This window comes from Biomphalaria glabrata, chromosome 4, assembly GCF_947242115.1.
Source record: "Biomphalaria glabrata chromosome 4, xgBioGlab47.1, whole genome shotgun sequence".
In the NCBI taxonomy this organism is placed as follows: domain Eukaryota; kingdom Metazoa; phylum Mollusca; class Gastropoda; family Planorbidae; genus Biomphalaria; species Biomphalaria glabrata.
The window spans coordinates 54,076,117-54,091,138 of NC_074714.1; the positions used below are offsets into that span (position 1 = coordinate 54,076,117).

The 15,022-nt window shown below is 36.4% G+C and overlaps 1 protein-coding gene across 1 annotated transcript in view; it reads right to left on the minus strand.

Moving 5' to 3' along the window:
• Positions 1-15,022, minus strand: part of LOC106076242 (uncharacterized) — a 153,789-nt gene that overhangs the window by 17,218 nt on the left and 121,549 nt on the right. The window contains exons 18-19 of the mRNA XM_056025552.1: positions 7,720-7,915; positions 6,264-6,348 (exon numbers count right to left, since the gene is read on the minus strand). Of these exons, the coding sequence (XP_055881527.1) occupies positions 6,264-6,348; positions 7,720-7,915 (281 nt within the window). The remainder of the gene's footprint in view (positions 1-6,263; positions 6,349-7,719; positions 7,916-15,022) is intronic.

Genomic DNA, 15,022 nt, shown 5'->3' on the forward strand with positions numbered 1-15,022 from the left:
AAACAACATATTCTAAATTTCCTGGTTGTGGAGCGTGCGCTATGGACTGTCGTACGGTGGTCACGATGGTCCGCGGGTTCGAACACTTCCCACTGCCATGCACCGTCGTCCTGCGGGAGGTTTGAACTAGGACGTAATCACCTTCAGAATAGGAAGGGACATTCGAAACATGTAAAAAGAAACAATTATCTTATCTTATCTTATATAATACAGACGTTACTTCAAAAAAGAAGATTATTACGTCCTACGCGTCATGCATTCAGCCATGCATATTAACCATATGACCTAAATTCTGCCAAGTCACTGGTTTTCCTGGCTAGCTCAGGCAACCCATTCCATGCTCTAATAGCACTAGGGAAGAAGGAGTATTTGTACAAATTTGTCCTAGCATATGGGACCAGGAATGTGCCTTTATCTTTGTGTCCAGTGTTCAGCTTCTGAAATTACAAAGTCTATAAATTATGAAACGAGTTCTAATTGACAGACGGACCTTTCACGCTTATGTCGTAATGGAAACAATGTCATGACTTACTGGTCATAAAATACCCCTTTCCCCCCCCCCTCACAAAAAAAAAAAGGCTAGTTTCGATCTTTTAAGCGTGCCGCAGAATTCAAAAAGTTGACTTTCTATTTTTCGATTATGTAATGATTACTTCCTCTGAAAGTTTACGCGCCTTTTTTTAGCTTACATAATAGCATGTAATTATGGATGTATGCATCTACAAAATGGCCATTTCTTTGTATAATAGTACCGATCCATCCATCCTTCCCAGTGTAGCTACAGCCCATGGAGGGCTCTGGCCTGCTTTAACACATCCTTCCATTCAGATCTCTCCTGGGCCTTTCGTCTCCACGCCCTAACCCCAAGCTGCTTCAGATCTGCTTCCACGTCATCAATCCATCGTATTCGGGGGTCTGCCTTTGGGTCGCCTGCCTTTTGGTTTTTGCCTGTATACGATTTTCGCCCCTCTGACATTCTTTCAAGGTGACCTGCCCAACGCAGTCTGTTCTTTTTTTATTTCGTTCACTATTGGTGGGTCTTCGTATAATTGATATAACTCATGGTTAGTGCGTGTCCTCCACCCTGTTTCATCCTGTATGGCACCATAGATTTTCCTAAGAATAATAATAGTACCGATATTTCTCCCATATACCCACATACGAGTATACCCCGCACAAAAATTGCTAATTGAGTAAAGGCTATATGGTACACGCCGCACCCTTATATACACTAAGAGTGCCCAGATTGCGCGTATTGGATAAATACGGGTGTGTGTGTGTGTATCAAAGATTGCCGCTTCCGTTGCGTTTATATAGTATTGGAATTTTAAGCCTTCCTTTAAATACACAACAATTTTAAATCAAAGTTAATAATCAAACGTAATGCAGTGTTTGAACTTTTTTTTAACAATAATGAGCTTCTTTTAAAGGGAGATAATGAGGAATATTTTTCTGTTCATCAAAGGGCGTCCCTTTTTAAAAATTGTTTGTATAAATTAAGTGACTTCCCTTTGATTTTAATAACTTAAAACTAAAGCCCAAGATATTTGCAATACTTCTGCTGCTACAATTTTATTTTTTGATCATGAAGGTAAACCTTAAGTAATATTCACATCTGTGTCTAGTTAGCCATTACTCGACCTTGCCCTTCTGTTTACCTCCTTCCCACTGACATTAATTGGGAGTTCCAAGCTTGTGAAGAAAACATAAACATAATGTTGTTTAATCGAGACCAATAGTTAGAGTAGCCCAAAGCGCAGACCTATGTCGCGGTAACGAGCTAGTGGTCTCCACGAACATCAGGTTATCACGTCACATGTCCTTGTTTCGGTCAATCTCAAGTATTTGATTTATTTTATGACCAGAAGACTCAATCCGCTTTTAATATAGGATTAAAATAGAAGTGTAGGTATTGTTATAGTTTTGTAAACTATGATTAACTAGTCTAAATGTAAATTTTTCAGCTTAAAAATGTTCTAGAAATGTTTTTGTTTATTCTGATCTTAAATCCGTTTTTTTTTTACTAATTAGACCTAGCCGTTAAATTAAAAAAAAAAAGAAAATTTGAGAATCAATATTTTTCGTTAAATCATTTACTTTTGTGGTACATTTTAAAATTATTTTTTAATAATGCTCAGTCGAAGTGGATTATCGCAGAGGTCTCGAAGACCTTCCTTCAGGGAACAGTACCAGAAAAAAAAGAAGAGGAATACAAAAGCGATGGGAAGACACAAGAATGGGCGGCCTGTCAATGGAAGAGGTTCAATCCAAGGCAAAAGACAAGAGGAATAGAGAAAGATGATCAACAGATCATTAGTGATGGGAACTAAATATAACTCTTTCACTCCTAATCGACGATACCATCGTTGATTTGACCTAATCAAATTAAATTATTATTTAATTTTTTTTTAACTTGACTTTGAATTATATGAAAAAAGCATGCATTTCTCTTTAATTCTACACCAAATACAACATTTTCTGATTACAAACAACAAAGCTATTGAAGCCCAATCATAACAAGGTAGTGAAATAGTAATGCGCAAAATGAAGAATTCTTCAAATGTGAAAAAATAATTACGGAGAGAAAGAGTTAAAAAGTGAAACTAAAACTAAGTTTCAACTAAAATAAAGTAGTTCAATTAAATGTTATCATGAATTTTAAAGGGTAATTAAACTAAACTGAAAAAAATTAATTAAACTATACAAACTTTTCATACCTTTTTGGGGGGGAGGGGAGGTGGGGTTGAACTAGACCTATATATTTACATAGCTATAATCATCCAACCGTATGTCTACGGTTCGATCTAATTCTTTAACATTGTATCAGTATTTACCCATAATGAAATCAGTAATAAGGAATATGTTTCTTACATAAACGTTAATGCACAATAAAATGTAAAATATGTCTAAATAAATATGTGTGCTTGTATTTTTGTCTTGAATTAAAACCTTTAGAAAAAAAAATGGTACTCTTTTTTTTTTAAAAAAAAAATACATTAACTTATTATATAACGAAAAATCTTACTTATAGGCCTACCGGTAAAGTTTAAAATCATATTATAGAACAGATTTAGAATTTCAAATTTAGATCTAGTAACCAAAGAAATAAAAACGAAACTGTTGGAGTTTTAAGAAACATTTGACCTGTATAACTATTTTAGTGTAAAGTACACCTGTATAACTATTTTAGTGTAAAGTACACCTGTATAACTATTTTAGTGCAAAGTACACCTGTATAACTATTTTAGTGTAAAGTACACCTGTATAACTATTTTAGTGTAAAGTACACCTGTATAACTATTTTAGTGTAAAGTACACCTGTATAACTATTTTAGTGTAAAGTACACCTGTATAACTATTTTAGTGTAAAGTACACCTGTATAACTATTTTAGTGTAAAGTACACCTGTATAACTATTTTAGTGTAAAGTACACCTGTATAACTATTTTAGTGCAAAGTACACCTGTATAACTATTTTAGTGTAAAGTACACCTGTATAACTATTTTAGTGTAAAGTACACCTGTTTAATATTTTAGTGTAAAGTACACCTGTATAATATTTTAGTGTAAAGTACACCTGTATAACTATTTTAGTGTAAAGTACACCTGTATAACTATTTTAGTGTAAAGTACACCTGTATAACTATTTTAGTGTAAAGTACACCTGTATAACTATTTTAGTGTAAAGTACACCTGTATAACTATTTTAGTGTAAAGTACACCTGTATAACTATTTTAGTGTAAAGTACACCTGTATAACTATTTTAGTGTAAAGTACACCTGTATAACTATTTTAGTGTAAAGTACACCTGTATAACTATTTTAGTGTAAAGTACACCTGTATAATATTTTAGTGTAAAGTACACCTGTATAACTATTTTAGTGTAAAGTACACCTGTATAACTATTTTAGTGTAAAGTACACCTGTATAATATTTTAGTGTAAAGTACACCTGTATAACTATTTTAGTGTAAAGTACACCTGTATAACTATTTTAGTGTAAAGTACACCTGTATAATATTTTAGTGTAAAGTACACCTGTATAACTATTTTAGTGTAAAGTACACCTGTATAACTATTTTAGTGTAAAGTACACCTGTATAACTATTTTAGTGTAAAGTACACCTGTATAATATTTTAGTGTAAAGTACACCTGTATAACTATTTTAGTGTAAAGTACACCTGTATAACTATTTTAGTGTAAAGTACACCTGTATAACTATTTTAGTGTAAAGTACACCTGTATAATATTTTAGTGTAAAGTACACCTGTATAACTATTTTAGTGTAAAGTACACCTGTATAACTATTTTAGTGTAAAGTACACCTGTATAACTATTTTAGTGTAAAGTACACCTGTATAACTATTTTAGTGTAAAGTACACCTGTATAATATTTTAGTGTAAAGTACACCTATATAACTATTTTAGTGTAAAGTACACCTGTATAACTATTTTAGTGTAAAGTACACCTGTATAACTATTTTAGTGTAAAGTACACCTGTATAACTATTTTAGTGTAAAGTACACCTGTATAACTATTTTAGTGTAAAGTACACCTGTATAACTATTTTAGTGTAAAGTACACCTGTATAACTATTTTAGTGTAAAGTACACCTGTATAACTATTTTAGTGTAAAGTACACCTGTATAACTATTTTAGTGTAAAGTACACGCTTGTGTAACCGGGCCAATGTGCTCTTTTCTTGTCTGACCACTAGGAATACAACCAACACTATTGAATAACCGTTATACGCGCAAGGAGCGGGGTGTTCTTGTCATTATGGACTGCTCACTCAGTACACTATATACTAGTATATAGGCCTACAGATGTACGTGTATCTCAGTCGGACACACCGTCTATTTACTTAGATCTACGAACATGCTTGACTAGCCACGCCAGTATGTTATTTTCTTGTCTGACCACTCCACATTAAGCAAACACTATTGCATAATGCGCAATGAGAAAAAATGCAGGGCAGTCTTGTAGTATCATCGACTACACACGTACAGTACACTAGGCCTACATGTGGTCATGTGTATGTCTAGCTGACCAGGTTGTTAAAATCAGTTGGACAAAGTCTATTTACTTTCTGGTCAGAGAGGGTGTGGATAATTTTTTTTTCTAGAGTTGCTTATCCAATGCTTATAGATCTATATAGGTCTAGCTGTCGATTTAGAGACTTAGATCTCAATAATAAGTCATAAGACTATAAAAAGAGTGTAGGCTACTTGATGTTCTTGCAGTTAATAAATTATTGTTTGCCGCAAATGAATTGATTAAATCCACTAAATATTGACTTAATCACGCTTATCAGATTCCCAATATAAACAGAAATTAAACACCACCGCGTGATTCACAAAAAAATTCTGAACAACCCCATTCATAATATTGAATAGAAGCTTTTGGCAAATAATGTTTAACACCATTTTATAATACTGCTACTTTCAAGTGCAAATATTTACTCCCATAACTTCTATCAGGATCAAATGCAGACTGACAAAACAGTTGTTAACTGCATCATTTATTTATTTATTTTTTTGTTGTTGATAATCAAAGTTATTGATATCACCCCGGGCATGCTACCCTGCCTCATAGTGGCGCCCGGGTGGAAACGATCGTAGGAGGAAACGATTAGGCTAAAGGGTAGCAAAACAAGAATCCCTTGGGGGTGCCTAAGGGGGTCCGAGAGCATCCTCATTGCACTGTGCGGAGTTGTAAAAAAGCTCCCACAACCTTGTCACAATCCAGGCGCCGTTGCTCAAGGGGGCCGTTACATAAATGGCGTGTCCTGCACGGTTAGCCTAGTATAGAAAAGGAAAATGGCAGGGGTCCTGGTGCACGCGGTCTCTGGCCGCGAGTCTGACACCCCGTCAGACAGAACAGTGTACACTGTTCTCATTCAGGCCGGTGAAATGGAGCTCTTGTTCACTTTTGCTGGCTTAGAGTTCCAAGAGCCGAAGGCTCAACTCTACCTGACAGTTTCAAGAAGAAGATTGGTATAACATGACCAGAAAACAGGTATGTGCGTGTCAACCCTGACCACATGTTGAAAAATTGTAGAAATGTTAATTACACCTTTTAGTTAGTAATTTAAAAAAAAATTAATTAAACTACGATTTTAACTAAACTTTTTTTTTATATTTAAACTTTGGCCTTTGCCCCATCTTTTGTCCATCTTTTGCCCCATCTTTTGCCCATCACTACATATCTTGTGTGGTGCCCCAACGGTTCAACAAACTAAATGATAGGTGACCTACTTACGTTTGACGGTATTTCTGACCAGACTTTCAGGCAACTCAATAGCCACATCAAAACCTGGCAAGTTCTGTTCTGACCAGGTTCGATTCTGAAAATGAACCAAAGACATATGTTTATTTAGAATCAAGTTTAATACATAGCATTAGAAAGTTTTTTTTTCTGATTTATGTTAATTACAGAAACCAATTCTTTGTTTAAAATTTGATTTTGAATATCCTCTTTATGTTCTTGACATATAGCTCATTACAATAGCAATAAGCGATATAGAAAAATATGGAGGATGATATATATATATATGGCTCCTTTTGTCTCGAAAGGCAATGGATGCGCCCAAATGAGTCACTGGTTTTGGCTTAATCTTTAGACGGGGCAGAATCTGGTGTGGCTAATCAAGCCAATTCTAGAACGGCAGACTTTGCCACAATTCGTACATGTGTATGCCTCTGATTTAGGGCAAGCAGACAGGGCAGCTTTCTTTTTATCCCTCTTGATAAAAGCCGCTTCAATTCTTTTGTTCTCAGCAAGGGTTGTCCCAGCACGCACAGTCTTTCTCCATGCACTCCGGTCTTTGGCTATGTTTTCCCACATACTTTCGTTGATGCCTGAGGCTCTCATGTCTCGCTTGCAGACATCTCTATATGGTAGTCTTGGGCGGATGATAAAATGTGAATAAAAGACTTCAATTCTGCAAAGCTATTGGTTTTCCTAGCTTAAACTCTTCTATGAGCTAATGACGCTAGGGAAGCAAGAACCGTCTTAGAATCTGTCTTAGCACTTGGAATAAGAAATATTTCTGTATTGTTGTGTCTTTTATTAAAATATTTTTATTAGGTTGTGTATTTGTAATTTATGTTCCAATGTTTTTGTAGATGTAATTTATGTTAAAAGCTGAATGTCTTTCACCTCCGATGCCTAAGGTGGATCCTTAAAATAAGGTGGCAAGATAAGCTAACCAATGAGGAAGTGCTACAAAGAGCAGGATGCCAGGACATCCGCTCTGTTATCAGCAGCAGACGCCTTGGCTGGCTTGGCCACGTTCGTAGAATGCCAGTAGGTCGAATTCCACAGGACATCCTGTATGGCGATCTAATAGAAGGCAGGAGAGCCGCTGGTCGCCCACTTTTACGTTATACAGATGTATGCAAACGCGACATGAAGCTCTTCAAAATTGACACTGGCAACTGGGAAGAGGTGGCACTGGACAGATCTACATGGAGAGAGAGCATAAAGGAAGGATTGCAGATGTCATACACAACAGAAGCAGAAAGAAGGGTGAAAATGCAACGGCGCCTGGTGATTATATATGCCCAACCTGCGATCGCAGCTGTGTATCAAGGATTGGCCTCTATAGTCACACAAGAAGTGGCAAAGGGAAAAGATCGTCTCTCGAGACGTAAAATACCACAGAATTTATGTTACGTGTTTTATGAATCAAAACCATAGAGTTATCTCCCATTACCTTAATGGTGACTATTCTTGGCTCCTCCAGTGGCTCGGACCAACTGTTCGTCTCTGTGGCTCCGAACCCAATGACCACGTCGTTCGAGTTTTGCAGGTTCCACAGCTCCATGGCCACATTTGGAGTCACGTAGCGCAGCCGAGTCTGACCTTCCATGTCCACCTTAGCTCCAAACTGCTCCAGGTTGGCTAGCATTCTGAAATAATCGAAAAAACAAAACTTTTTAGTCATTGACATTTTTCTACCAAGTTGAAGTTTTTTCAAAAGTTAGAAGCAGTGGCGTAGCTAGGGTATAGGATGCCCCCGTGCGGTCCGCACCACCCGCACATTGATAGCTACGCCTCTGATTAGATGTATAAGATGAGGTCGACTTAACGTTCAAGGTTTAGGTAAAAACATATTCACTACTCAGACAGCTTTCATGCACAAGTGTCTTGTAACTTTAGATGCTCCTTCCGGAAGGAGGAGAGAGACTAGCCCAAACTTCCTACAGGAAGCAGGAGAAAGCAGGATGGAAGGGATAGACCTCGGAACAAGCGTAAAGACAATATAGAGCGCTATGACTCGACCATGCAGCCAACCTAAAAACAAAATTTTGCTCAAGTATTACATTACGGTCATCGTATCACTTTTTTTAAATAAAAAATTAAGTCGACGCTAAAAAGTAGAAAAAGAAATTCAGAAATCCTATTAATCCAATAATGGGAATGCCCTTGGAGGCGATGTGGTTGAGCGAAAAGCGCTTGGCTTCGGAACCGGGGGGTCCCGGGTTCGAATCCTTGTGAAGACTGGGATTTTCAATTTCTGGATCTTTGAGCGCCTCGAGTCTACCCAGCTCTAATGGGTACCTTATATTAATTAGGAAAAAGTTAAAGGCGTTTGGTAGCTGTGCTGGCCGCACGACAATCTTGTTAACAGAAACAGATGACCTTTACATCATCTGCCCTGCCCTATAGACCACAAGGTCTGAAAGGGAAACTTTTATGGGAATGCCCTTAATGACATCCCAGACTCTATTATACAGCCCCATTATTTCCACCCTTTATTAATGATTGCCCTCTGAAACGCAATGATGTTATGTCTGATGAAAAGATAATGCGTTACGTTACATGTGAAAGCCTACCGCCATACACCCACCAAACTTTCAATCTTCTAAAATGTGTAGCATTTATTAAGCTAGTAACACTAAAGCAGTGTAGGTCTAAAGACGGAGAAAGTAGAAGCAAAGCAGAGAAGGTCTAGGGCAGGGGTTCTCAACATGTAGTTCGCGACCCCTTTGGGGGGGGGGGTCGATTGACAATTTGCCAGGGGTCGCCTAAGACCATCGTAAATATGAATTGTTGTTGAATATTCTTCTTTTGCTGTATGTATGTGTGGGGTGGGGGGGGGTGTCGCGGCAGAGTGGGGGATTGTAAAAAGGGGGTCGCCGAGCATAAAAGGTTGAGAACCGCTGGTCTAGGGGAAGAGAAAGTAGAAGGAACGAAAGGAAAAGCTGACTTCGTTCACTCAAGCTGTTCAACTGTTTGAATAACGTTTTGACCAGATGAGGGTCCCCCTCCCCCTCCTGCCCTGACATTTAAGACGAGGAGGAGGCAAATAAGAGAGGTAAATAAGAGAGGAGAGGCTGGGGGCAGCATTTAGAGGCGTGTTCTTTCAAGACATTACCTTCCAGCATCAAATAGTTGGTTAGGGCGACGTGTACTAGAGACCCAGGGACACTTCAGAAGGGGAGACTAAAAAGTAAAGTAGCTCTAATACATTAAAAAAAAAACAGAACTCATAATTTATAAATAGAAAAACAAAACCTAATGAAATACTCAGAAAGACACAAAGATAGAGGCACATTTCTTATCCCATACGCTAGGACAAATTTGTACAAGTGCTCTTTCTTCCCTAGTGTCATTAGAGAATGGAATGGGTTGCTTGAATCAGCCAGGAAAACCAACGACTTAGCAGAGTTTAAGTCATTGATTAACATACATGAATAGATTGACACATGAATTGCGTAGGACGTAATTATCTTCTATTTTGAAGTAACGTCTGGAATATATATGATAAGAATTGATTTAGGGTCCCTTAAAACTTCTGCTAGAGATAGGAAAAAGAGTCATTATTTGCTATTTTAGGTCTATTATCTTATTATAAATTACAGACGTGTCTTCAAAAAATAAGACAATTACGTCCTGCGCGTATCCGTCTGTTAATCCAGTCGGCCATGTTGATTAGAGACAAAGTTAATTGTTAATAGAGCATAGAACATACAAAGGGGATAGAACATAGGACTTAAAGACCAAAGTTGATAGAACATAGGTCATAAAGACCAAAGTTGATAGAACATAGGACATAAAGACCAAAGTTGATATAACATAGGACATAAAGACCAAAGTTGATAGAACATAGGACATAAAAGACAAAGTTGATAGAACATAGGACATAAAGACAAAGTTGATAAAACATAGGATATAAAGACAAAGTTGATAAAACATAGGACATAAAGACCAAAGTTGATAGAACACAGGACATAAAGACCAAAGTTGATAGAACATAGGACAGAGAGACCAAAGTTCGTAGAACATAGGACATAAAGACAAAGTTGATAGAACATAGGACATAAAGACCAAAGTTGATAAAACATAGGACAGAGAGACCAAAGTTGATAAAACATCGGACATAAAGACAAAAGTTGATAAAACATAGGACATAAAGACCAAAGTTGATAGAACATAGGACATAAAGACAAAGTTGATAAAACATAGGACATAAAGACCAAAGTTGATAAAACATAGGACATAAAGACAAAGTTGATAGAACATAGGACATAAAGACCAAAGTTGATAAAACATAGGACAGAGAGACCAAAGTTGATAAAACATCGGACATAAAGACAAAAGTTGATAAAACATAGGACATAAAGACCAAAGTTGATAGAACACAGGACATAAAGACCAAAGTTGATAGAACATAGGACAGAGAGACCAAAGTTCGTAGAACATAGGACATAAAGACAAAGTTGATAGAACATAGGACATAAAGACCAAAGTTGATAAAACATAGGACAGAGAGACCAAAGTTGATAAAACATCGGACATAAAGACAAAAGTTGATAAAACATAGGACATAAAGACCAAAGTTGATAGAACATAGGACATAAAGACAAAGTTGATAAAACATAGGACATAAAGACCAAAGTTGATAAAACATAGGACATAAAGACCAAAGTTGATAGAACATAGGACATAAAGACCAAAGTTGATAGGACATAGGACACAAAGACCAAGTTGATAGAACAGATGATGTGAAGGCTAAGGTCACATGCCTGTGTGTCACTAGGTCACTGTGGTAAAAATATGGTTGACGTGATGTCTCGTGGACTTTTTTCCCCCTTTCAAGTCAAAGGTCACCAAACGCAGAAGCGAACACAAACACATTGATACACACACACACACACATCTCTAGGCTACGCTCCAAATGTCAACTGCACAATAAAGCTACTGCTTCTTAGATGTCTTCTTTACATACAGATGTTCTTTACATACAGATGTTCTTTACATACAGATGTTCTTTACATACATATGTTCTTTACATACATATGTTCTTAACATACAGATGTTCTTTAGATACAGATGTTGTTTACATACAGATGTTCTTTAGATACAGATGTTTTTTACATACATATGTTCTTAACATACAGATGTTCTTTAGATACAGATGTTCTTTACATACATATGTTCTTTAGATACAGGTGTTCTTTACATACAGATGTTCTTTACATACAGATGTTCTTTACATACAGATGTTCTTTAGATACAGTTGTTCTTTACATACAGATGTTCTTTAGATACAGTTGTTCTTTACATACAGATGTTCTTTAGATACAGTTGTTTTTTACATACAGATGTTCTTTACATACAGATATTCTTTACATACAGATGTTCTTTACATACAGATGTTCTTTACATACAGATGTTCTTTAGATACAGTTGTTCTTTACATACAGATGTTCTTTAGATACAGTTGTTCTTTACATACAGATGTTCTTTAGATACAGTTGTTTTTTACATACAGATGTTCTTTACATACAGATATTCTTTACATACATATGTTCTTTACATACAGATGTTCTTTACATACAGTTGTTCTTTAGATACATATGTTCTTTACATACAGATATTCTTTACACACAGTTGTTCTTTAGATACATATGTTCTTTACATACAGATGTTCTTTACATACAGTTGTTCTTTAGATACAGATGTTCTTTACATACAGATGTTCTTTACATACAGATATTCTTTACATACAGATATTCTTTACACACAGTTGTTCTTTAAATACATATGTTCCTTACATACAGATATTCTTTACATACAGTTGTTCTTTACATACAGTTGTTCTTTACACACAGTTGTTCTTTAGATACAGATGTTCTTTACATACAGATGTTCTTTAGATACATATGTTCCTTACATACAGATATTCTTTACATACAGATACTCTTTACACACAGATGTTCTTTACATACAGACAATTTATATTTATCTATAAATAGTACAAGGCATGGTTATCTAATAATGAATAATTTAATTTGAGTAATGTCCCCTTGGTATAGTTAGGATGTCAAGTTCATTATTTATCTGTTAACTCTTATGTCAAGAAGCGAGGACGAAGGCCAAGCACTCCTAGGAATCGCCTTTATATTCCTTCTCTTTACCACATCAGATGTGTCGATGTCGCCATGCAATGGCCCAATGAAAAAACGGGGTGTGGATAGTGATTCACATAGTTGTTTGGACTCTCTTTCACACCCCCCCCCCCCCCAAGTACATTGAACTCGTTTCCAAAAGTAGTTCTGTTTTCGCTTCCTTTATTGGCGTTATCGTCAACTCTATCGACCGTTTCCAAGCGGACACACTCGAGACCATCAAAACGACACTACGAATAGCTATCCGCAGACGTGTTCTTCTTACACAATTACGAACACATGTGTTACATTTTGGTTGAAAAAAAGAGAAACAAAAAATGTTACAGGAAACGAAACGAAATAATGTCTGAATATTTTTATCTTCGAATACTTTTTTTTATTTAATAAGAAGTTGTAAGCGCTAAGGATGAGGCATAGAGACAGTACTGCGTACGACAAATTTATCTGATCATTTTTTACAAAGCTTATAGGACCTCACTTTTAATTGAGTTTGCATGTCAGTCTGGCAAGTTTCTGTTGTGTTGTCTTTATATAAGTAAAGAGTCCTTGTAATCACAACAAATTTCCGTAAGGATCAATTAAGTCTTAGTCTTAAGTTTTTTCTCCCATTTCCCATTCTCGAATAAAGTAGAAACTTTGCATGATTTTTCTACAATAAGGACAACAAATAATTTACATAATTCTTGTAATATTGCGATACATGGCAGTAAATGTGCACGGAGTTTTAATAATTATAGTTGTGCTTTGTTTGTCTTTTAATATTATATTTTACTTGTTTTAAATTTGGTGTACCACAAGAAGAATTACAACCTTATCACACAACATCATGACCAGTTACTTCCCTTACGGCGTACTTTGCTTGCTTAGGTATACTCGACTCTGCCAGATTTGATCTTGATCTAGAGTCCTAGACCTCGTCCTCTGTTCTAGTTACATGATGCGAACTTCGGCCAAGCTTTATGCAAGCCACACTACACCCTCGTATACCCGTTACTGACATAATGTAAGTAGCCCATTAACTCCACCTGTCATACAACTATTAACTCTTTCTCTCCGTACTTATTTACCACATTCTGATGGAATCAACGTTGGTATCGTCAGTTAGGAGAGAAAGAGTTAAGAAAGTACTTTCAAGTTTTTCACTTTAAAAAAAAAAAAATTCTTTTACTTTCTTCCCAGTCATTAGTTCCCTCCTAAAGTAAAACAAAAAATTGAGTCCAGGTGATTGCGAAGCTACATTCTGCTGAAAGTTTGTTCATGTTCCTTCCTGTTAGCGTTTTTTTTTTTTGGGGCCGAAGTAAATTACCCGGAAATTCAGTAGCAGGTGCAGTAGCCAGCAAGACTTTCTTTTTTAAAATAATGTTTCGGAATTTTTAAGACTTTTTTTTTAAAGATTTGGGTGGAGGTTTGAAAAAAATTGAAAAGGGAAGGGGAGGCAGGGCTTAAGGAGGATAATAATTATTTTTAAAAAAAGTGACCAGTGAATGAATTTAATAAAGCTGTTACTTTTTGTGTCTGTGGGCGTGTGTGTGTGTGCGTATGTGTGTTTTATTCATTCACTCATTCATTGGCGTAGATAAATCTTTTAAATGTTATTTTCTCTGGTTAAAACGAAAATAGATGTATGTGTTATGCTACTGTAAATTTGAAATAATTTGGAACTACAAGAAACAAAAATCTGGCATTGGATTCTGCCACGTAAGCGTTTCAGTGTTTTTGTTTTTTTCCTTCAACCAAATTTAAATTCTTTTCTTTAAATAAATAAAGGATATAGAGTTAACCAAATACAATATATGTAAGTTAATAACATAAGGGCATTTGATCTTCGTTGAATGAATTAGAAGGGAATATTTAGATCAATCAATTTGAAGGATAGATTCTAGATTTAAACAGTAACACAGATCACAACATCGCAATTAAAAAAAAATCATCTAGTCGAATGGAACAGATTTTAACGGCTTCATTAGCGCAATGACATAGAGTAGCATAAAAGCGTTCCAACATCGTAGGTTAGCATATTAATGTAGCATAATAACATTGTAGTGTAGCATCATTGTAGCGTAACATAATCGCAGCGTAGCGTCATTGTAGCGTGACATAATCGCAGCGTAGCGTCATTGTAGCGTGACATCATCGCAGCGTAACAACATTGTATCGTGACATCATCGCAGCGTAGCAACATTGTAGCGTGACATAATCGCAGCGTAGCAACATTGTAGCGTGACATCATCGCAGCGTAGCAACATTGTAGCGTGACATAATCGCAGCGTAGCAACATTGTAGCGTGACATAATCGCAGCGTAGCATTATTGTAGCGTAGCATAATCGCAGCGTAGCATCATTGTAGCGTAACATAATCGCAGCGTAGCATCATTGTAGCGTAGCATAATCGCAGCGTAGCATCATTGTAGCGTAACATAATCGCAGCGTAGCATCATTGTAGCGTAGCATAATCGCAGCGTAGCATCATTGTAGCATAACATCATTGTAGCGTAACATCATTGAAGCGAAGCATCAATGAAGCGAAGCATCAATAAAGCGAAGCATCATTGTAGCGTGACATCATCTTCGGGTACCCTCGTCATAGCGGTCCTTAGGCAC